Raw genomic sequence first — 24,835 nt, 5'->3', positions numbered from 1 at the left:
GTTTAAAAGTCCTTCATACCAGCAGGATAATGAGGAGATGTAATATATGGCACATTTTTCACTGACTATTTTAGTAAACAGATCAACCAACAGACAAAACCTTTATGGTTCTAAATAGCACTTTTTGTAACAGTCCAAAATTAGTTACATCACGCTCTGGCTGTCATTTTCACTGATGCCATTAATGTGTGATATCCTTTCAAGGTTGCCTGAAAGTTTCTGTGAGATAACAAGACTTTGGTAAGCTAAGAAAAAAAAATGCCAAATTATTCCCCTTTTAGCTGTAAAAACCTCTGAGCAAATTCCCTACTCCAGTGTTGATTATGGCCAATTTCTGTGAAATATTTGGGGAGGGATCCCATGTATGACACAACCACCATGTCAGCAAATGAGATGCTGTATTTCTTGGTTCCCATAAAGAGTTTCCTCTGGATAAACTGCTGACAAACTAAACCTGTTACATCAGAAATCTGATCTATTGTCTTACTTTTTTTCTGATGATGAAACTATGCCTCAATATATATAATTAACCTCTAGCTTTTGCTTTTTCTACCCTATCTTTATATAAGTTACTGATAGCAGGAAACCCTGCTGCACTGCCATGGAGTTTGGTTTAAATCCTACAGTCTGAGATAATTCAAATAAATAATTGTTGTCCTGGTCAATATCTTGCTAGAGTTGTTCATACACAAGCTTGATGCAAAGTCCCTTCAGGTCAAATCCAAGTCTCTAATTGATTTCCATGGGCTTTGAATCAAGTGAATAGCACTAAATCCTGCAAGGCATTCAGCACTCCCAGGTGCTGCAGCATTTATTCATCTTCCATTGAAATGCTTCTAAAGTTTAAGTGTTTTGAATCTGACATAAGTTCTCATTGCCTTCTAGATTATAACCTTTGACTATATAAATGGCTGAACAAAATAGAGATGTAAGAAATAACTGTGAGTCTAAAGCAGTTGTTTTCCTATTTGCACAGTTTTTAAGCTCTATGATATTCTTGGATCCTCTGAACCTTTGGTACTTACGAACAGCAATCTTTCATCCATTGCCCAAAGTTGTTTAAAAGAATTTAGGAAAAAAGTATAAATTAATTTATTTCCCAATCTAAGCCTGATCCAACCCACAGTTAAGTCATTTCCATTAACTGTGAATGTGAGAGTGTGAGATAAGGAAGCCATTTAGCTCAATGCCTGATCACTGGCCAGAAGCAGATGACACCAGTAGAACATAAGCAAAGGCATCTTTTACTTCTCCCAATACACCTTCTCAGCTTTCAGCAATCTGGTCTTAAGGAGTTCCCAAGGCAGATGTTGTATCTTTTGAATTTGATATGCATTGGTGGATATTTTGCCACTAATTTTTCTAATTGTTTTTCCAGTCAAAAAGAATGTAACAGTAATGGCTGGAACGTGGTCTTTCATCATAAGATGAAATTCATAGCACTGTTTCCTAAAAATATCTATATTACTCTTTCACTTTAACTTATTAAAGCATCTATTTTATTAAATCATTTGTTGTTGGGCTTTTCTTGTTGAGATCCAGAAAGAATCCTACACCATCCCTCTCTCACATCACGTCCCACCACCCCACCCCAGCACAGAGGACCAGTCACTGTGAAGTTGCTTTCTTGAAGGACTAGTGATTCAGATTTTTAACGCTCCCTGAGTAAACCAGTTAGGTAAATAATTTCTCTGCAGACAAGTTGCATGGGTCTCTGTTACCAATCTGTTTCATAAGACAGTGTAAAAGTCATTAGCATATTAAAAATATCACTTCAAATCTCAGAAGTATTTAAATAAACTTGTCTTCATAAAAGGACTCATTCCAACGACAACTTAAAATTAAGCAAGAAACTTAAGAAAGAGACTACATTCTACCCCATTAATATCATCACTTTTCAAGCTTGTAAAGAGCATTTACTTAAACAGCAAATTGAAGGAGTACTGTTTGTTTTTTTTAAATGATAATTAAATCAAAATTAATTTCCCCAAATTATGAAATAAACACTGTATATACCCATCTTAAAGGACAGGAAACTTTCTGTAGTGGTGCAGTGGTGCAGGACAGCATTTTTGCTTTAGAACTTGTTTGGAAGTTTATGATAAAACTAACCAGTTGAGGGGATAAAAAGAGGAAATATTATTTCTTCTGCAGTTTGTTTATTTCTTTACACACAAAAAGAGAAAAGTTTACTATGCCATTTAATGCACAGAGGAACATAATGTCATGAAATCCTACACTAAAGGGAAATATAGTGAAGGAAATGTTATTTCACACTGGTGTGAAATAGGTGTGAAAATTGCACTGCCAGGGAAATTTGAGATTTGTTGCTCTAAAAAAGCAGAACATGAAGACAAGCTAAAATGAATTAAAGCAACACAGATTAAACCAAATCACTGCTGATAACAGGATTTCATAACAAATTACAGAATTTCTTCACCAGAGATTGGTACCTTTGTAGAGAAGTGAACAAAGTTCAGAAGGTAAATGAAAAAGACACAAACTCTGAAGCAGTTTTGACCATAACCCTCACTCATGGTCCTCAAGCTTCTGCAATGCTCCAGTCTGAAGACAGCTTTAAATAAACTGGTAATTTTTGCATTTAATTAAACATGAAAATGAATACTGAAATGAGGAGAGGTTCCCCGATTAAATTTATTTCGGTCTAAGATTTTTAGTCTGCTTCAGAGCTATGCACTGGTAAAGCCTAACTGCAGTCCAGAGCTCTGACACCTCCTGGAAGACACCAGAATAACAGCATGGGGGGATTTTCTAAACACTTCTCTACTGGGACACTTTGAAAATGGACAGTGGTGAAAACAGTTAACAACACCAACATGTGAATCGATCTTTAGGTTTCCTATTCAGTAGAACAAGAATAGTTTATAAACCTCTGACCTTAAGTTTTTCAAGCTTTCCATAATTTCATTCAAAAGCATTGCTATTTGAAGAATGACTTGTTTCCTGAAGAAAATTAGCAGACACTTAAGGGTTTCTTTCAGTTTTCTAGAGGCAAAAACTCATTATTATTTTTCAATTTGTATGTGTGTGTTGCTTTGAAAAGGCAAAAGGCAAAAGCACTGAAGTGGCATTGAGGGTTACACAAAACAAGAATATTTTGAATTTAAATGTGACAAGCACATTGCCTTTTTGATAAAGTGGGAATTGTCATCAAATCCCTATCATGTACTTTACTATGATCTTTGAAAGAAGTATGTTCTGGGCCTTTCAGAGTTATATAACTGGAAACAAGTAGACTAGACCAAACCAGCTAGACACAGAGGCTGGGATTTATCTCATCCATTTCACTTGGTATTTAAATGTTAAAATCTCCGCTAATCATAATAAATTTAATTTATACTCAGCACAGAGAAATGAGCACCTCCAGATGCCTGCTTCTGTTCATTATTGCCTAAGTAAGACAAGGCTGACTAGTTCAGAAGGATTAACTTTTGGAGGAGTAAGTTACGGCTTATAAATACCTCTGAGAGATGGTAAGCATTTGGCAGAGAAATAGGTCTGAATTCCACTTCCAGATTCTTTTAGAATAATTCTACTGTACAACATGTCCTGATTGCATCCTTATAAAAAATGATGTAGTACATGTCTCCTTTAAAAGAGTTGTATGACCTGATTGTTTCCTTTAAAAATCCACACGCTGAAGATACTATCTATAAATTCTACTGCTACATCCTTCCACACAAATGTAGGCACTGGGAAAAGAACCATACACAAACAACATAAAAAGCTTATTTAAGGAAACTTTTCTGCTATATCTGGATTTGTTTGCTTTGAAAACAAAGGAACTTACAGGTATAGCTAGTGAGCTGGAAAATAGGTATCAGAATGTACACAAAGGCAGAAGATACACCACTGACATTAAAGAAATGAACGTTTTCAGCCTTTTGATATGAGTATCTTTCAAATCCATTTATGTGGATCCAAATCCACTGTTCAAACTATTTTCCTGTGCAGTATTCCACATCATCTAGAACTTTTCTCTGTGCTTATTTGATCTGTCTGGAAAGATGTAGCAAACACTCCACACTGTATGTGGTGGCTACTTAGTAAATACAGGGAAAGTTCCTTCCAGAAAAGTGTTGAAAAACCCACAACCTCTTTCTTACTGCATGTCCAAACCCACAGTAAATCCACTCTGTGGATCACTGCCTGACAGATACTGTGGTGTACTCACGGTGTGAAGGGGGCAGTCACTGCTCAGAAGGCAGCTGCATTCAAAGCGATTTGTGCAGTGCACGCCAGGCACTCTTTTCTGTCTCCTCCAAGAGACTTGAAACAAAACCGGCTCCTATCTCCCCCTCCCACAGCTAGGTTTTTATCTTATATGTGTGCTTTGATGCACAAAGGTCTCTATTTTAAAGTCACTGGTTGTGTGTGCCACACACAAGAAGTTAGCATTACCCGTGGTCTGAAGCTGTGCCTGTCCCCAGAGGAGGAGAGAGGCTGTCACAGCGCTGCCGGTACAGCAGGATGCTGAACCATGCTTCTCCCATGAATGATTTAATGCATTAAATTTCAAAATTTGGTGTCTTGGAAAGAAAGAGACTGTAGGTTAAATGAATGATAATTCATTTCAGTCTTTCAGCAGGTAACATTTCTGCAATGATCTGACTGACATGGGGTGAAGGGAGAGGTACCAGAAACAGCACATGGTCCAAGGATAGCAAATGTAGCATATGTAACACACATTTTTTTTTCTCAATCACTGTAACGTTTACCATGCAAATATTCAAAGGTTGTTTGTTTTTTTTTTTTTTGTATAAATACATATATTATGTGGAGTCTCCTTCCCTGGAGACATTCAAAACCTGCCTGGACACATTCCTGTGTAACATTATCTAGGTGTTCCTGCTCCGGCAGGGGGATTGGACTAGATGATCTTTCGAGGTCCCTTCCAATCTCTAGCATACTGTGATACTGTGATATCAAATAAACACAAGAAATAGTTGCACTGATAACTTATCTAGCTCTTATTAGGTGTATGACAACAGGTGCATATATTGTGTCTAGTTCTGTCTGTCTCTAGTCCTTGATACCCGTATCTCAACATGGATTTGATCAACTGATGGAAAAAGTAACACTGATAACCCAAGCCAACCAAAAAAGCTTAGAAAAGCAAAAAAATTCTCAATTACGTAAGTGGTACAAGATACCATGGTATTTAAATTACACAGTTGCCGTTAAAAGAGTCATTATGAAAGATTTTCTTTTTGGTACTGCTGTACTCTCAATAGAAAGGCCACAATTCTTCACCTGCGGTTTACCAACAATAAAGTGATTATATATTCTAAACCAAAAAAGTATATACCCACTTCACAGCCAGATTTGGAAAGCACCTTCAACCTCTCTGCTTTTCATTCCTCTGTGGGAAGCAGAGGAGTTTGGGGACCAGCGTCTTGCAGCTGTAATCCACCGTGTCAAAGAGCATCAATTCTGTTCCTAAGCAACCCTGCACAGTGCAGTAGTTGCTGCCCATAGCTGATAAGGATGCTCAGGGAACTGTTAAGCAGATGCAAGTGGGAGAGATGAAAGTTGCAGAAACTGAAATTGAGGCCACTAACACAGTAATAAAAATCCTCCTTTGGGTTATAAAAAAAGGGGGAGATGTACAGTAACAACAATGAAAAGTTAAGGATCCTATCCACATTACATATGCCTTCATATAGGGAGCTCTTTTGGTTCAGCTTACTGAACAAAGCAAGGAGTTAGGATGCAGCAGACACTTTCACACTGTGAGCTATTACACAATGTTAAATTACATCCTTCACAATTTCACACTCTGACTCTCAGCCATTTACAAGGAATGCCTTGGATGGCCAAGCTTGCAAGTGGTAACTTGAAAGACTCTTCCTTACATATCAGCCAAAATATTTTGAGAGTCTGCCAGTACAATGCAAAAAAACTCCATGTCACTGGATACACACTTGAATAAAGTTGGGGTTTGGCCTCAAATTAACTTTTTTTTTTTCCCCAAAGAACACTTAATCAAAACATGTTCATGTATTATCATAAGACCAGATATGTATAAGTACCTCTATGGAGTTTCACATTTCTTTTTTTATCCAAAGTGATTTAAAACTGTAGTGGAATATGTTTACTTTATTTTAATTTACCGAAGTACTCAGACTAATTAAATATATTCCTAGAAGTTTTTACGGTCTATCTAAGGAAACGGACTCCTCAATAATCAAACAGAAAAATTTCTTTATGCAGACACAGACCTTATAACACTTCTGTTTTAATGTTCATATTATTTACTATTACATAATACTTTGAAGAAATATAAACAAGTGTTCTTAATATTGAGAGGTATGCTTAATTTTTTTATATGAAGCTTTAGGGCAAATGCTAGTTATTACAAAGCTGGGCCAGAAACCATCTGGTTGAGTCATCTCACAAATCACAGTCTCAAAGAGAAAGAGCTGTGATACAAGATACCTCAAGAAAATAACTTTTTAAACAATTAATCAGGAAAAATCGTGGACACACGTTTTAAAGATGCTTCACTTAGGAACATGGATTAAGGTAAAAGTTAACTACTATAGACTATGCTTACAAAGCCTATATTATTGAAAAAAATGCAGGCAAAATACTTCTCACACCTCCCACTTAATTCCACAAACAATATGCACAGAAAATTAAAATAGAGAGAAATGAAAATAATTGCCAGCACACCAGAGAAGGGGATGAATTTGTAGCTGTCAAAATTCAGAATTACGGTTTACCTTTTCTTACCACATATACTATCAAATTTACTGTATATAAACTAAATATGAGACTGAAGCCAAAAAATCCTCAGGCTGGATGTTTCTTTAAAAAAAACGGAATCTCCTACCTGACAGTGCTCTGTACTTTTGCACCCAGTTTCTAAGAACATTTTAATTAATTTAACAATATCTTCATGTCATAACACACATTTGTTACATACATGTTTATACTGAACTGTTGGTTTGAAAAATGCAGACATAAAACTAGGCTCAAACTATATATTTTCCCTTGGATGCTTTACATTACTCTTTCAGCCATATTACCTTTTTTTTTCTTCTTGATTTTTTTAATTCTCTTCCTAAGAATACCATACACACAATACTCTACCTCCTTCTACAGTGCTATGTGGATATAAGGCATACTGTGTTTTAACAAGACCTGAACTCTTGTAAGATCCATTTGATTCTGATAGCGATAGGACACAGCCAGAGTCCCACTGAAGTACTCTACTTACCCTCACAGTCATTCTTGTGCACTTAAGACTTGTGTTTCTAAGCACCTAAGCCTCTTTTGAGAATCCAAGCTGGGTGCCTATCTGCATCTCCAGATACCTTAATGCCCTTAAAAATCTTCCTTGTGGTGTTCGGCTCCTATAAACTAATAAACCTGGGAGATCTCTGTGTCTGTAATACTTGACCACACTGGAACTGAAAACACAGGGATAGAAGGCAAAATACTGCTCCTAAATAATTTAAATACTCAAAATTTTACTTTGTTCTTATTAATAACATTTTGTAGGGTTTTTTTAGGCAATCTCCCATTTTCTATAACAGTGCAGAATCAAGCCCTAATTAAGTACATTTACACAATGACTCCAATGTCTTTCAGGATGGTGAAAGGCAATAACAGACATTGGAATATAAGAAAGGAAAATTTTTCTAACTGTACAAAGAATGTAACTGCTTATATGAATAATATCTTTGTATCTTTAATATTTACATAGATAGCAGTCCTTTAATGTTTTGTTAGCTTTTGTAAATGCACTTAACTACTGGAATCTAAACTAAGGTAGTAAAAACTGTACCAATGACTGGGTACATTAAGAAATGCCTTGTAATAATGCATGAGCTTTGTATATTCTGGTGAGAGAAAAGACTGCAATCTCATTTGTGCTATGGTAGAGGAGAATCTTGTTGGATTTATGCCTTTTTTGTTTTTTTTAAATAAAGCTGAAATAGTCTAGGACTGACGTATTCATCACATGATCTTCATGTGTGCTCATGTTTAAATCTGAGCTTTTTTACACCAGATGCCTGAGTAAATATTTGTATTCAGTATTTTTCTAAAGAACACTTACACTTGTTGCTTATCAGGTGCTCTAGTCAAAAGGTCTAATTTTTATTTCATCTCAATTCATATTTATTTAAGTTTGTGCTGTGGGAATAATGCAAATTTATTTCGTACTTTGGTGGAAATGGGGTTTTACTGGTTGTTTTTTTTTTTTTGTCAAAAGAAACTTCACAACTCTTTTACTTTACAGGGGTACTATAAAATATTACTGGAGGCCCAGGAAGATCAAAATTTTATGCTTCAGTGAAAAATACTTAAAAAATAATGGTAGAAAAATAGGTTAATAATTGTGACAGAGGTCATAGTCTAAGTATGGTAACTATTACTGTTCTGGGAAACGTGGCATAGAGCTATCTTCAAAGCACTGTCTATGAACTCAAAAAGTTTTCCTCCACTGCATAAGCAATTCAGAACAGAAAAGATGTCTTGCATAAATATCTGTGCTCCCATCTATTACCCAATAAATAAAAGGTACAGAAATACAAGAATCTTTTCCATCACTCTCTCAGCTCTATTGTCAGGTAACTGACGAAATCTGATAGGGATGAATCTAAACTTTGTTTCTGGATTTCTAATTTATATTCCCTTTTTTGAACAATCTATCCACTTAATCGCTGCTGAACCAGATACTTGTCTCATCAGTTTACCATGATGTAAATTATGAACTGCTGCCAGTGGACTATAATGGCAAAAAAAACACAGTAATTGGAGCAGTTCACTAGACTTTCTTTCAAATGTCTGAAAAGTTAATTGCCACCCTGATGTTGCAAGATATTCTCAACTTATTTTGGATACTATTTTTATTTCTGCAGTTCAGATGCTCCATTTCCAGATTTTTTTTATTTCCAGATGTTTTTGAATACATTTCCTATTTTTTTTACAGTAGCTCTGTTTCTAATACTGTATTTATACTTTAATATAGCTTTTATATTGCAAATTTTTCTTCTTAGAGGCACAATGAAGTGAGTCAAGTACAAATTGTCATTACTTTATCAAAAACTTGATAGTTTGAACTTCTTACGTTCAATCACTTATGGTTTTTACTAAAATCACAATATTCACTGAGGATTAGTTGAATGATAGGCCATAATTAATTGATCAGGCACTACTAGTAATTACTCTCTGAGTCAATCTGTTCTGCTATACTAAGTGAGCAAATTTCTTTGATACATTCTGGCCCACACCAATCTCACTGTTCTTATTCTTGACTCACAGTAACAATAAGGAAACAAAATTCCATCTGTTTCCACCAAAGGAGCAAATAAATCAGATTCTGAGCAGAAAGATCTTTTTGTGAAGCATTACCTTCATGCCCTTCGTAATTGAAGTAAGGAAATTCCTGCTCAAGAAAATGTGTGAAGTAAGCTAACTCCTGGTTCCTCCAAGAGATCTTCAGAATTTTTTTGAACAGGAAAGCTGGCACCCTGTGCAACTAAATAAGAATATAACAACTCCTCTGTCAAGCCAACAACAGGCCAATACAGTTTCAGTAATCTTTTTATCAAAGAATAAATAAATTTTCTCTACTGCCATCAAAATGACCCATACTTTACAGTATTTTGAATTCCCCCTGGAGCTTTTCTTGAATATCTATGTATGTGCTTTGAAGGTGATTACACTACAATTTGTCCCTCCTCTGTTACACAGTATTCTAACTATCCAGGCTAAATGTCTCTGCTGTGAAGAGAAAATAGATTGAGACATCAAACACATTTGTAAAATACAAAATTAACTAGGTTGTATACAAGAGTACAAAAAAAAACAAACCCCAAAACCAAAAGAAAATGCTATTTGAAACAAGGGTGAAAATATCAAACACAAAATGAATGAATGAGCTAATATGTAGGTATGAGATACAGAAATAACATTGCAGCTTTGCTCATCTCCGTAATATTCATCAGATATACTTCCAAACTTTCAATGAAATTATTCACAAAACAAAGATTTCTGATTTTGCGCTCTCTTGTCAGGTTTTATTGAACTAATTTTATTAATACAAGTTCTGAAGAGATGGATATTCTCAAACAAGCATGCAGAAACCGTAAGAAACTAAAGACACTTGCAGTGGTCAGAAAAAAAAACAACAAGATAATATGTGTGGCATTTTGGAAAAGAGGGATGTTGTGGAAATTTTGTGATGCTCATAAGGGAAAAAATCTATCAAATAAAGGTCAGGAAAAAACCATGTTATGAGGAAAGTTCAAGTCATATGAATGACAATAATGATGAATGAAAGATTTGATCTACTGGTGAAGGATGAATGAGGAATCTGGAATAAAGAAGCAGAAAAACAAAGCCAGAAAGTCTTAATATGAAGGTTAAACTTGTCTTGAACAAGGAAGGGAAGGTGCCAAGCCAGCAGACAAATCCCGAAACAGGAGGAAGAGTATGGAAAGTGGTAATTTGAAGGAAAAGTGGAGAAAACTACTAGATGGAATATATACATAGGGATGCAGTAGGAATGGAAAAGGAGTGAAGAAGGGAAAAAATAGAATGTGCAGGAAAATTAAATCCGTCATCCTATTCCTCTGTTCACAGTTTGTAGCTTTCTGTTGTCACATTCAGTCACCTGCTTGATTGTAAAGTCTTCCAGGAATCTGACATATTTTAGACAGTATTCCTCATATATTATGGGTGATTTAACAAGTAATTAAAATGAACAGTTGCTTTACCTTTTCTGGAAGACACACCTCCAGTTTATACAATCAGAGGAAATAAATGAATAGTCTTGTGTTTAAGCTTCGCTTCATAAAGTATTATTCTCATCTACAAAAGTACTGTATGACTTGACAAAGCTAGCCAATGTAATGCCTATAAATATAAAGTTTAATATGGCAGTGAGATTGCTTTAGAACCAGTAACAGAAGAGCACTGTCTTCCTTATTTAAAGTACAATATCTTGATAAAACAAAAACTACACTCTAGTTCTGACTTATTTGGGAACAAACATCACCCTTTCATCATCAAAACCTTACCAGCTATTCCAGCTCATCTGGTAGCTACTGACAGGGCAGAAGGTGTTATAAGGTGACAGCAGAAAGTGACATAACTGTGTCATTATGGGTGTAGGTGTTCACAAAAGCCCCATGTAAGTCTGCCAGTCCCAATTTAATAGACCTGAACTTTTTTCTCTGCCAGGTTTTACACTGCTCTGTTTCTTGATCTTTATGCCCCTAACTTCTATGCTTCAATCTCCACAAACTGCTTTTCATTTTATTTTCTTGTCCTTTCTTGTCCCTACTTTACTTTTGGTTTTGCTACAACTAATGCTGATAAAACACTAATTTGAAATTTTATATTAGACAGCTCCATTTTGGGTAGAGTGCATGCTATTATTCTAGAGTCATCTTTCTTCTCTCTTTCAGCCTTTACCTTTTTCTCACTGTCTCCTTCTCTCTTCTTTTCCTCCTTTCATATAACATCTTTATGTACGACTATGTACTACTTGAGCTGAGCAGTCAAGAACAATTAATAGCTGGGATATCCTTGGAGGCTAAAGTGTAGTAATATTTGAAGTCACTGGCACTCTGCACTGGAAAATGTAATCTATGTTTTTTAAAGGCACTTTAATTGCCCAGCAATCATGCAGAACTGAGAAATATAGCTCTGCTTCCAAGATAATAACTCCCCAAATCACAAAGGTTGCTTACTCAATACCCTTGCTATCTAGCAAAATATAAGAATGACACCAAGACTCAAAACTTCAACTTTATGTTAATCTATTATTCAGTATTAGCATTCATGTATTTTATAATATTTCACATAACCTGATGTGTGCTACTGTCATTTAAAACATACAGACTTCATCTAGCTTTGTTGCTAAAAGTAAAAAAGTTGCTCATACAGAGTCCATTTATATAGCCCTTATTCAGCTAAAACTAAAATTAATAATGAAAGAGGGTTCTGTATTAGTAAATGGATGAGAAGCTTTAGCACAGAGCAAAGGCAGCAGTACTAATTACATTCAGCTTTCACTGACCCTTGTTTCTTTTCTATATAATTTTCCACTCTTTTTTTTGTAATTATTCCATCAAGTGAAAAGAGTTCAAAGATTTAATTATGTTAATTCTATTTAAATTATTCACATCTAACATTTTAACATAATCTGTATGTAGTTATCATGATGTTATTAAAGAGACCTCATCTACCTAAGGCATTCATTAATGATTTCCAAGAAATTTGTGATGTCTGTTGTACATGAACTTCTAACTATACCTGAACTTCTGAATGTGAGACTTTGGCTCTCTGCTCAACTTGCTCAATTTTTATCTGTGCAAACCACCTTGAAAAAAGAGTCAAGCATGTATGTATTCTTTTCAACCCTTTTTCTTCCCCTCATGACCTATATGTTGTATGGTTGCATACTTGAAAATAGGTTCTTAGGCTCTTTTCAAATAATCTCATCAGTACTTTGAAGACTTTACTCAGAATAATTCCTCAAAACCCAATACAAACAAATCATACTAATTCCAAACAGATACCATATCCCCATCATAACCAACTGTAACCTGGTCATAAACCTGAAAAAAAGAATTATGTTCAGTACCATGGACAAGTGCAGCCCAAACTGCCCAGAATTGAGACAAGTCCCCCAAATGCTACTTTTCACTACAGAAACACATCGACCTGACCCTACTCTTTCATAATAAGATTATACATTCTAAATACTGCTAAATTCTGAAGACCTAATTTGTTGAAATCATCACAATTCTAATTAAAATATATATGGCAAAAAGTATCACAATCAGAATATACAGGTCTGTAGAACTAGTTAGCATATATAACTTATTCCTTCTGTTAACTTGTCCCTTTCTTTTGCCACTAGCAGAGAAAAACAAAACCCCCAAAATAACAGGAAAGCAGATTAAAATCCTCAAAGCTCTTGTCATTCCTTTTTAGCATAACTTGCCCTTACAAGTAATATAAAATATTAACAGTGCACTATATTTATCTTCATCTGTTACATCACTCTGAAGATAAAAGCCCTGTATAAAAAATAGTGGCATAAGGCAGTCCTTTTATCTTTTTCAATATTTTGTGTGTGCGTTTCCCAACTAAATTACAATTGCACATAATAAGTAAATATTTTCATAATAGTTTCATAATGCACTTTTCATTTTGTTAAATTTAGAAGTTATACATGTTTCATAAATCTCAACAAGATCTGGAAAAATGTTTGACTAATAAAATTATCTGCTTTGATTTATTAAAGTGAAAAGTTTGCATTTTAATATTTTTAATTATTAAATAACTGGACAGATTCCAAGGAATTGACAAATTTTCAGTTTCATAAATGATACCCTACAGCTCAAAATTAAGAATAGGGGAACAAATTGTCTCCTCCAACCAGCCAACTTACTAAATCCCTGTTATAATTAAAGACAAATGCATTTTACAGCTTGGTGCATAGAATCAGCTGGTACAATATGATGCTGGTATCAAAGACTTTATAAATTAATACCATCTCCCAACTTTGCACTAAACTGCATTGGAGTCGAACGTCAGCAATGCCATTTTTAACTCCAAATTCTCTGGAATAATTTATATTGTTATTAGAATTATGTTTTAAGACTTATGCTTCATCTGTCATGTCTCACACTTCCTCAGATAATTTTTCAGAGTCTGCCACCAGTCAATGCCGGTTGACACTTGTCATCTGCAAGTTCCATGTCTATGAAAATCAAAGGAAATTTATCCAGTGTCTTAAATAACATCAGGAATCATTTTTGTAAACATTAAGGTTGTTATACCTGTTTTATTTTCATAAAACCAAATGACTTAGTGATTTTTTATCCAAGTCTACATCAATACATCACTTTAAAGAAAATGGCAGATTCACATACTTCTATGCATGATCAAAATAAAAGATCGCACTTGAATTTTTCCTTATAATTATCACTTCTTTAGCAACACTGTAACAAGTTCTGTCAGCCAACACATTATTAAACATCCAGATATTCATAAAATACTCCATTTTCACTGTCCGAAACCAAATAAAATAGGGAAAATTTGAAAGAACACAAAGAATTTCAAGATTTTTGTTTGGTTTGTTGATTTCTTTTTCAGTCTATCTGCAGTTTTGGGGTTTGGTTTATTTTAACTTCAGCAACACTTTTAACTCACTTGTACATGCAAAACATTTAGAAAGAAGTGATGAGCCTTATTCATGAAGTTCTGTAACAAAAACTTACCCTCACATTTTTTTTCTAGCAATTTTTAAAAATTGAGTATTTTCCATTAGTGACAATACACTTGTTGAAATGTTGGCTGTAACCAAACACCAGCTGCACTTACCCAAGTGTTGTCATGGTGACAATGGTGTACCAGAAGGCTGCAGGGATGCTGGTGAACTTGCTGGCTGAGGAACCTTTCTCTGCATAGTACATGACTGTGGCAAAGATGATGATGGCCATAGTGAGTGAAAAGAGGAGAAAGCCTAACTCCGAGGCACAACTTTTGAGCGTGTAGCCCAGAATGCGCAGCCCCTGTGAGTGGCGTGAAAATTTAAAGATCCTGAAGACACGAAAGACTCTCAGTGTCACAAAAGCTCCACTGACATCCTCGTTATCTGTCATCACCAGGCCAATGTAATACGGCATGATGGCAACCACATCGATGATACTCATGACACTACGCACGAATTTGTAGCGACTAGGGGCTGCCAGCAGACGTAGGAGATACTCAACTGTGAAGATCATGACACAGGCAGTATCCAGACAGAAGAAAGCCACAGCATAGCGCTCTCCACAGGGCAACTCTTTGATGCGACCTGGGCTTACCCCACAAGGCACTGTCTCCACCACGTTGGCAATAACAGAGACAGCAATGAAGAAGCCAGTGACATAGTAGAAGACCAGAGCCAGTGTACTGGTGTGTGGGTTTTCAAAAGCCCGCCACATCCTCTGCCGAGCTGTCATTGAGGGCAGGGAGCTCTCAGCTGCATTATCCTGGTCAGCATCATCCTGCAGGCGCTCAGCATTCTCACGCCGGCGATCCTTATACTCCTCATAACAGCAGTCACCAATGATCTCAGGAATGATGCCAAAGAAGGCCAGCTCCTCATCATAAGCTGAGATGCACTCCTGGCGGGGATAATGAAGCTTCCCAGTACGGTAAAAGTTGAGAATGTAGCGGAAAATGTCAGGGTCCCGATCAAAAAAGTACTGCTGTGTCTCAGGGTGATAGAAGAAGTCCCGCTCCGAACTGCCCAACAGAGTGTCAGGATAGCGCTCTAAGGTGTCCAGCCACGTCTGGAACTGGATGCCACTCACATTCAGCACAATCAGAGAGTCCTGGCTTCGCTTCCTCTCCTGCCGAGGAGCAGCTGGCATGGGACCTGTGGCCACTGGCATCCATCCTATGGCTGCCGCCCTGGCAAAGGGCAACCAAGCTGCTACTCCTGCTGCCATGGTCTACAGCTGAGTGAGTCAATCTAGACCCAGTTCTGGTGCAGCCACTAAAATAGAGAGGAAAAAGAAAAATAGAAATGCTCATGCATATTTGAGGCAATAGAATTTAACACTGTTGCTTATTTCCATATTAACAAAAAAAAATCTCTTTGTTTCCTTTTTGTTTCTCGCCTTTTTTCATCCCAGAGTATCCTTTCCAGGTCTCGACAGGACAATAAATCAGGGCACTTGGAAATCAAGGTATTCAAAGCAGCTGCTGTAGCAGCCAGATCCTTTGGATACAAGGTCCACTCGAGGCCCTTGAATGGAAGCAGTTCCACAAACCACTAACCCCAGAAGCCGGCTAGTAGCTCTGGTGCAGCGGTGCAGCCACCTGGAAGGAGGTTGTCTTCCACGCGCGATGCAGCCGGTGCCCCCGCCCCTCTTGTGCTCGGCTCCGCTCCGCTCCCCGCCTGCCGCCGGAGCCGGGCCGCGGCTGCCAGGAGAGCCGTGCCCGGGCGGGATGCAGCGGGGCCGTGTCGAGGCGGAGGGGATGGACCGGGAGGGCCGCGCCCCTCCCCAGCTGCAGCTCTGGAGCAGCGACGGGACGAATCCTCTCCCTAACCGTGGTTACCTCCCGGGGACTCCTCCAGACCCCGCGCAGGGCCGGGGGAGCCGGCAGGGCAGGGGGAGGAGCTCCGGGCGGCAGCATTAAACTTTAAGGCAAGTTTTCCGTGTAGGAAATGCGATGAATGGCAGAAGGGCGCTGGGAAGGGGCGAGGGAGGGGGGCAAGCGCCCCAGAGAAAGCGCGCGGAGGGGAGTCTCCCCGGGACGGGGCGTCGGGGCACGGTCAGAGACTGATCCGGAGCGAGGAGATCGGGGCCGGGCAGAGCCGCGGTGCCTGTGGCGGGGGTACGAGCCGGGATTTGGAGGCTCCCGCAGAAGGTGGGATAAATGGGGCGTCCTCGGGCACGATCGAGCGGGCGGCGGAGGGCGAAGCCAGGGGAGGCTGGCGGTGGAGTAGGAGCGTGGCAGGTGCTCCCGGCGGCAGCGGAGGCCGGGGCGGGCGGGGGGCCGCATAAGAGGGCGCGGGGCAGGGGAGCGGGGTTCTGTAGCGGCTCGGCGGTGGATCACACACACACACCCCTTCCACCTGCTTCCTCTCGCCCCTTCCCCGCGGCTGTGCTCTCGCATCCCTCCAAACGTGCCCAGCCTGTGGCACCTACCTGTGAAAGTCTGGCGAAAGCGCCCAGTTGCATAGAGACTTTTGGAAATACGGGCTCTGCCGCTAGATCTCCGCGCCCCGCCGGGAACGGCGGGGAAGTAGTTGCTCCTGAGAAAGCTTGATCGCATCCAAAGGGACATCAATAATAAGGCTTTCCCCCACCCCCACCCCCCTCCGCCACCACCGAGAGCCAAGCAACAAGTTCAAGGGGTGGGTGGGGGGAAAAAACCAACGTAATCGCGCCTGGCAACTCGGCGGAGCACGTCCTTTCGGGGCGCGGATCCTGCGGAGCGGCTGCGGCTGCGTCCGCTGCCCCTGCCGCGGGGCTGCCGCGGGCTGCGGGCGGCGGCGGCGAGGCCCTGGCGCGGCTAGGGGCGTGGGGGGGGGCTTCCCGCTGCATCCCCCGCGGCGGGCGTGCAATGCCACCCTGCCCATCTGCCGCCCGCGGGCTTGGGGCGTAGGGGCGGGCGGCAACGGGCTGCGGCGGAGCGGGGAGCGGGGCGCGGGGGGGCGTGGGGCGAGAGAGGAGGGCATCGCTCCGCCGACGGAACAAAGGGGCTGCGGGAGGCTACGCCGGCGGCGGCAGGGCAGGCGGGGAGTGCCTCGGGGGGGAGGGCGGACTTGGGAGTACGGGTCTGTGTGTGCTGTGGGTGTCTGTGTGTGCGTGTGTCTGCGGGGCTGGGATCGCGCGGTCCAGCCCCTCCGCCGGCAGCGCCGCACAGACCCTTTGGAGTTAGCAGTGTTTCGGGTAGGGATCGGGTGGCGGAGACGGCTTAGGTGAGGTATCCTGGGGATTCCTCGGGAGCGCTGGCTCCTTTCAAGGGAAGGGGAACGATGTTCTGAAAGAAGAGGGGGGGGGAGGGGGAGGTGAAATGCCTGCGAGTGAAGTGCGGCGATGCTCTTCATAACCCGCCCCGAGCCACTCCGGAGTTCTCGCTGCAATATCCAAAGGCTCTTACCAGCTATGGGAAAGGCGAGAGCTTGGACGGCTATGGGAGCCTTTTCCTCCTCCTTTTCTTTCCGCTCCCGCGCAAAGCCGCCCACCTTTTTCTCGTCGCTAGATGGCGTGCGGATGACGGGAAGTAAGCTCCCCGCCGGGGTGCCGGGAGGGTCCCCGGCTCCGCGCTCGCCCGCTGGGCTGCACCAGGGCCCCGCTGCCGCCTCAAAGCCGCGGGAGAGCTCGTGGCACGGCTGCATCTCCGGGCACCTAATTCCTCGAACTCTGCGTGCCTCTGTAATAGCTCCCGTAGATGCAAAGAACTATCTGTATTTTTTAGCTAAGGTTCTGAAAACGCTGGATGTCTTCTGTACAGAGCTCTCGTCAATATACCAGAAGGTATTCCTCCTTCTAATGAACGTTTGTTTCAGTGTCTTAAACCACGACATTCGGTTTAGTAGTAGAGGCTTTAAAAGGAATCATAGCGCAAATAGGTTCCATTATTCTTGAAGTCTGACCAAACCTCCCACTCCAATAGCCTATTTTAGGCATATGCCAAAGAAACTTGAAACAAAAATAAACCAAATATATACTGAAGCTTGAGAGGTAGCTCTTTTCTGTATTTTAATAACATGCTCAAGTGCAGCATATATTAGCTTCTGTTTAAGTTCCCATGTGAAAGCTGAACACTATCTGTACTGTAGCTGGTAAGCTGTTACTCTAAGAAATACTTGAAAACATAGAGAGAAAAGGTTGAAAAATGTTTTGAGTGCAGCCTTAGGGAAACTTGTGCTGATGATCAATCACATAAATCACATGAAATAAAATATCACATAAAATAAAGGATACTTTCTGTAGTTTTGCTGAAGTTGTTGGTTTGTATTGTTTTTTCTTTTCTCCCAGCTCAGATGTTCTGTACATTATAGCCAATAAATGAATCCATTATTTTGAAATTGTTTGGTCAGCTATAGCTACTGAGTTTTCAGTGATGCGGGTATTCTTCTCTCACATGAAAGATTAGGGTTTTTTACTTGTTGCTACAAAAAGACAGTCCTATAGCAATTAATAAAGCCAAATTTATGGTTCTGTCAGCTCAGCACTGAGACGATAACACAGAACTTCCTTTCCTAACAAATAATCAAAAAAGGTTTCATTTTCAACTATAGATCTTTTTGTAATCAGTAACTGCTCTCATTTTTTAACATCTGGCTTTACAGAAAATGCTTACTGCTTTCAGTTGCCTTTTTTCTTTGCAGTTTTTCCAGAACAGAATTCTTCATTTACAACAAAAGGTTCCCCCCCCGACACCAATGAGAATGGATTCCATCAAAGAATCACTTGGATAGTTATTCTAATCTTAAAGTTGTTTCACAGAGTTACACATTTCACCAGGGAATAGCAAAAGAACCCAAGACAAACACTATATATTTGTACAAGTGGGTATCAGGTAGTGTTACAAGGTTGTGTCTATTTTAAATCAGAGGTTTAAAACCAGTCCACATTCAAAGTCTTTTCTTACACCAGTGACTATTTGAAAAAATGCTTACCTCAAATTTTTCTGGACAGCCTGTGTATTAGAGTTGTATCTTTCAGAAATGTATGTTGGAAAGAAAAGTCAAAGAGTATACTCTATTGCCTTCTTATTCTAAGAGAAAGTCTGTTAATGTACTGTTTAGAAGTGATAACCATTAGCTCAAACTTTCACAGTTTGTACCTTAAGGTTAGTGACTTGGTATTGTCTGGCTGCTGTATTCCCTACTCAGTAAATTTCAGAAAGACTGAATACATAAGAAGACCAAGTACATAAAGTTTATGTAAATAATCAGTTCTTCTGAAGTCAAAATCCTGCCTGTGACATCAGAATTACCTACCAGGAGATTGGTGTGATGTGACAGGGGGGATTATGACTTCAAGTAGGAATTAAGTAGCAGGGTCTCAAATGAGACCAAAATCCTATTTTCAAGCAAAGAAAATAAATCCTAGTAATTGTAGGAAAAGAAGAAAATGGTACTAAGGGGAATGCACAATGGACTCTTGAGTTGCTTCTTAATTCTTTCCAACGTCATGAGGCACAAAGAGCTCTCTAAAGATTAAAGAAGATAACAGCCATGATGCGTAAGTTTATATTAAAGCATTTAATTTTTTTCTTTAATAATTTTGAAATATTCAGAATGTTTCAAACCAAGGATTTTCTTTACAGACTAAATGGATGTTTACATCCCCTTTTCCTAATTCCTCTAGTATTAAGCCACTGGTCTTTTGAAAAAAGAACACTACAGATACTTAAAGTCACCTTGTAAGCCTTAACTTCAAGTTTCGGCTATACATCTGTCTTTTTTCTTTCCTTCCTTTTTCATCTAGAAGATAATGTCACAGTTACTGCATTCTTATATGAATATTTTTGTACACTCAATACTGAATGCATAAAATCATGTAGGATAACTTTTCTGAATATATACTATTTCCCCACATCTAGATTAGTAAGAACAGTTTCCAAAGACACCCATATATTTATGTACTATTTGGTTAAACAATTCAAAGAGCTTTTTAAATTTATAGGAATCAAAATTACTTATTCTTCCTCAAAATACAAAAGTTTCTTCCAAACCCCACTCTGGTTATTATTAGCAGAATATTCTACTGACCTGCCTCTTCTACCTCATGTATTGCTGGTTAGGTCAAGGTGCTTCTCAGTCTCAGCAAGAGATTTGGAGTTTTGGTATTTTGTTTCTCAGTGGAGGGAACATTCCCAAGACAACCAAGTGGAAAAGGTTTTCTATAGTGCTGATCACAGCCCCACTAAAGAACTGGCTCATGAGATTAAGCATGTCACAGAGGAAAATGTTTGATTCTATAGTGCAAAAAGCCCCAATACTTTGATCAAACATACAATCAACACAAATACATATAGTCATAGTCTGTAGCTTCCTTGCCTTCATAGATTTGTCTTATCTAAATCTAGCTGCCTTTTGTAATATGGGCCAGACAGAATCAGTGGGAGGCATTTGATATGTGCATGATTTTCCAAAGACAAAAAGCCATCTTTCTAGGAGTTTGCTAAAACAGGCTCAGGTCACTCTGCAGTTCAAGTGCTTGTTGTCCTTCTCTCTATATGGAGAAATGGATTGCTCTGGACATTAAAAAATGCCCTTTCATGGTCATGTCAAGGATTAAGACATATTGTGAGGGAAGTGCATAATATGCACCATTTCTTTTAAATTCTGAAGCAAACCTGAGAGTTAGTATAGCCATCATTAACCTAAAAAAAAGACCCTTATTTCTGTGGAAAATATTTTTTTTATGCATTTATTGCAGTTTTAGTGGATGGGGAGGAAAGCAGACCTATCAAGTGCTGTGGTTTTTGTTGGTTTTTTTTTTTTAACTTAAGGTGAGGTTAAATCAGTACTTGGAATCATCTTCAGGAAACCTCACATTCTTCCAAAAAAAGGAGCTGATTTGATCTCAAATATTTGTACTTTTTCTGCTCTAAACCAACAAATACTGATTTAGTAATTATCTATGTTTTTATTTCTGTATGGGATATTATATAAAAAATTAATTCTATTAAACTATGTATTCATCATATTAAGCTCTAGGAATTCCTCTTCATATTAGTGATATTTTACTCTTCAATGAAATGGTAAATAAAAACTTTAAAACTTTATTACATATTTCTCATTTTGAATTCATGTTTCAGCCCATATAGTATCTTCAAAGGATTATTTGTTTTATCTCCATACTGAGACCAAATTTCGACCAATTTAGCTTCAGGCACCTGTACCATCTAATTAAGAGCCTACTAACCCTGACTTCATAGAGTCACAGAAACAACTTCAGAGAGCAGTTCATCCTACCTACAATCTCCATGTATGTAGGCAGGTATCCATTGACTATAAAAGACAGGCTGGGGTCTGTGGTTTTTAAACTGGAAGTCTTGGATACTTTAAATTACACAGGATAATCCTGAGACTGAGAGTCTAAGCCAGTCTCATAAGTCAATGGGAAAACTACCCTGGACTTCAACTGTCCTTAAGGTCACATCCTTAGAAAGCTAAACCAAGAGTGAATTAATGCAGAAAACTAATTAACCAGTAGAGTTCATACCCCTGGTTCTGCACTTTGGGAAGCACTTTGGGAAGCCTTCTTTGACAAGGATACGTCTTACTAGGCTTACTCAGTGTCACTGTAACGACATTTTAATCACATGCAGAATCTCCAATATTATGAGATACTCGCTCCACAGGTACTTAGGAAAAAAACAGTAAGAAATACTAGAATGTACAGCATGGGTTAGAAGCATTTACTCTTTATACTGAAGTATAATAAAGTACTTAATTCTGACCACTTTGGCTAGTTAGCTCTTCTATGTACATAGAGTTTGGTATTTCTGTTTGCCCTGTTTCTGTGCACTGATTCTCTAACAAATGAATCTCATCATGTGCTTTAGCCATTGGGTAAAATATATATCAGACGTTATTTAAGTTATTTTATCTAATCTGGTTCTAGAACACCAATGCACATAATGACCATATTGCAGCAAGTGGACAATATCTACAGAATTCAGTCAAGACCATTCCTTTATATATTACTTCTTGATTCAGAAGAAAGCTGAGCTAAACTGAAGGACCAAAGTGTGTCAAAGCATAACTAAAATTTATGAGTCCAGTTCATTTTAGTTAGGGTGTTGAATCCTTTGCACATTAACCTGAAATTACTCAGTAAGTTCTCCAGTCTTACAGCATTGAAAAGGGTAAACCAGATGAGAATTTCCTTACTGATTTTTCTTACCACAGTCTTGGCAATGGATTTTGACAATGTTTTCAGAGTTATATATAAGTTAAAATGTGATGCTCTTTAGATTTTTTTTTTTAAAGTTTCTTTACATATATTTTGCTAGCAGAGATTTCTCCGTGTTCTGCACTTTAGGAGCTGTTTGCCTCATATACAGATTGTATCGTAAAATGATTTATCAGGAAAAAAAAATAAAATCCAATGTTGTTTTGGTCTTGATTTCTTTCTACTTCACAGTTTTTAACTTAACTTTTTTAAAAATTTTTACTCTGTAGCATTCTCACAACATGGCAATCTTTCAGTCTGCATCCAAACTTTACCATTTTAGATATACTCCTTTTTGTTTGTATTCCAGGAAATGCAGGGTTTGGATCTCAGCCACCTTCCTCTATTCCTGCAAAAGCCTCACAACGATCAATGGCTCCTTGCCTAATTAGTCCCATCTCTCTTATACTGTGAATCCTTTCTAAATTGCTTTGTTACTAGATTGGCTCTGATGCTCAGTACCTTACATGGAGGGTACCCAAAAAGGGGCAATACAGATCTGACTGAGAGCAACTGGAATTGTATCATACCCATTTTTAATAAGTGGTTTCTGTTCCAGTAAAGCTGCCACCATTTTGAGTCTCAGCAGCTTTATAGGAATCCTGTATGAAAGAGATGGATATGTGCAAAAATATAGTTAATAGAAACAATGTGTGATTCACTGGCACAAATGAATATAGAACATTTTTCAAAAGTTAGTAGATTGAATAAAGTTATTATCTTTCATTAAAAATTGCTTCCTTAGTCCAGCCATCTCTTAGCAAAGGAGGAAGGCTGAGGTCAGGCAGGCTGGCTTGAAGCTAGTAACTCTTCAAACCTGAGAATATCTGGAGAGCTGCCTGTAAGGGCATTTTTTTTTGCCAGTAATTGCTAATCGCCCCTTTACCACAGTTCAGAACAGGAAATAGAAACCTTCTTTCATGTTAATGATTGCTTTCTAATTGCATAAACAGCAATGAGAAAGCTGTCCTTTATAGCAAGCCACTTCTCCAGCTTAGGGAGGAAATAAAATTTTTGTTACATTCCTGGTGACATTGATGTGGTGAATGTTAAGTCCAAGCTGCCAATAGGAAGAAAGGATGAAATAAAATGTCTTGGAGTCTGTTTATAAAAGTGAAACATTACCCACAATCTTCTGAATGAAATGAATTTTAAAAATCAACCTGGGAAAATAAAAGTTAGAAAAGCTAGGGTGTTTTTTTTTGTTTTTTTTTCAGAACATCTAAAACAAGTTTTGTTCACCTGAAACATAAATGAGGGTAGAAGAACGGATAGTTAAAACCTCAGAAACATGTTAATTAAAATCATAGAATCATAGTGTGGGTTGGAAGGGACCTTCAAAGGTCATCTAGTTCATGCCCCCTGCAGTGATCAGGGATATCTTCAACTAGATCAGGTTGCCCAGAACCACATCCAGCCTGGTTTTGAATGTCTCCAGGGATGGCACATCCACCATCTCTCTGGGCAACCTGTTCCAGTATTTTACCACCCTCATTGTAAAGAATATTTTCCTCACATCCAGGTAATACCTCACATGTTATTAGTGAATGTTGTCTGGGCCTAGGAGTCATAAAATTAAAAAGTTGCAGTTAAAAACTGTCCAAAATTTGCTGGTCACAGTGCTCTACATGCTTCCAAAAGGTATATGTCTTCCAAAAGAGAGATGTTAGATTTATTAATTATTTAGCTTCATCACAAAGTTTAAAAAGTATTTTATTTCTTGATAACAGTACTTCACCTCAAGGGCAATTCTCAGCACAGGTTGTTTGCTTATAAGTTATGCTGCTGAGACAAGCTGAGAGCTTGCACAAAAAAGCTGGAGAGGAGCTTTTTACCAGGGGCATGTAGGGGTAGGACAACAGGGAATGGCTTTAAACTGACAGCGGGGAGATTGAGATGAGATCTTAGGAAGAAATTCTTCACTATGAGATGGTGAGGCAATGGCACAGGTTGCCCAGGGAAGCTGTGGCTACCCCATCCCTGGCAATGTTCAAGACCAGGTTGGATGGTGCTTTGAGCAACTTGGTCTAATAGAAGGTGCCCCTGCCTATGGCAGGGGGTTGGAACTACATATACTTTCAGCCCAAACCATTGTGTGATTCTGTGACTCTGTGATTCTGGGATTTAGAAGTATGTTTCAGTGAAATCATACTTGCTTCATAAGGAGGCTGTAGTCTGTTTACCAATTAAAAACATTATTTTGCTGTAATACCAGTGTTCATACATCAAGTAGCAAGAAAATATCTAATTTGAATTGCAACCTTTTTAAAGCAAGATAATAAAGAAGAAAATCACCATAGTGTCAGCTCTTTAGTTTTTTTTTGGCTGTGTATGTAGCATTGCTCAGTCACTTGGAAGAACTATGTGAT

The 24,835-nt window shown here is 38.8% G+C and overlaps 1 protein-coding gene across 3 annotated transcripts in view; it reads right to left on the bottom strand.

The window, feature by feature from the left end:
- The window catches only part of KCND2 (potassium voltage-gated channel subfamily D member 2), a 287,025-nt gene extending 269,274 nt beyond the window's left edge, over positions 1 to 17,751 (bottom strand). The window contains exons 1-3 of one of the 3 annotated variants that reach the window (XM_062609654.1): positions 17,653 to 17,744; positions 16,695 to 16,801; positions 14,374 to 15,535 (exon numbers count right to left, since the gene is read on the bottom strand). In XM_062609654.1, the coding sequence (XP_062465638.1) occupies positions 14,374 to 15,488 (1,115 nt within the window). In that variant the 5' untranslated portion in view covers positions 15,489 to 15,535; positions 16,695 to 16,801; positions 17,653 to 17,744. Of the gene's footprint in view, positions 1 to 14,373; positions 15,536 to 16,694; positions 17,347 to 17,652 lie in introns of those variants that run through there. The other 2 variants (XM_062609657.1, XM_062609653.1) reach the window with 2 other exon arrangements.
- Positions 17,752 to 24,835: the final 7,084 nt, after the last annotated feature.

Source organism: Pezoporus occidentalis, unplaced genomic scaffold (genome assembly GCF_034315485.1).
Source record: "Pezoporus occidentalis ecotype Australia unplaced genomic scaffold, CSIRO_AGI_Poc_V1 ctg14, whole genome shotgun sequence".
NCBI lineage: Eukaryota > Metazoa > Chordata > Aves > Psittaciformes > Psittacidae > Pezoporus > Pezoporus occidentalis.
Note: the sequence above shows the minus strand (reverse complement) of the source record. Positions and strands in the feature narration are given on the sequence as shown.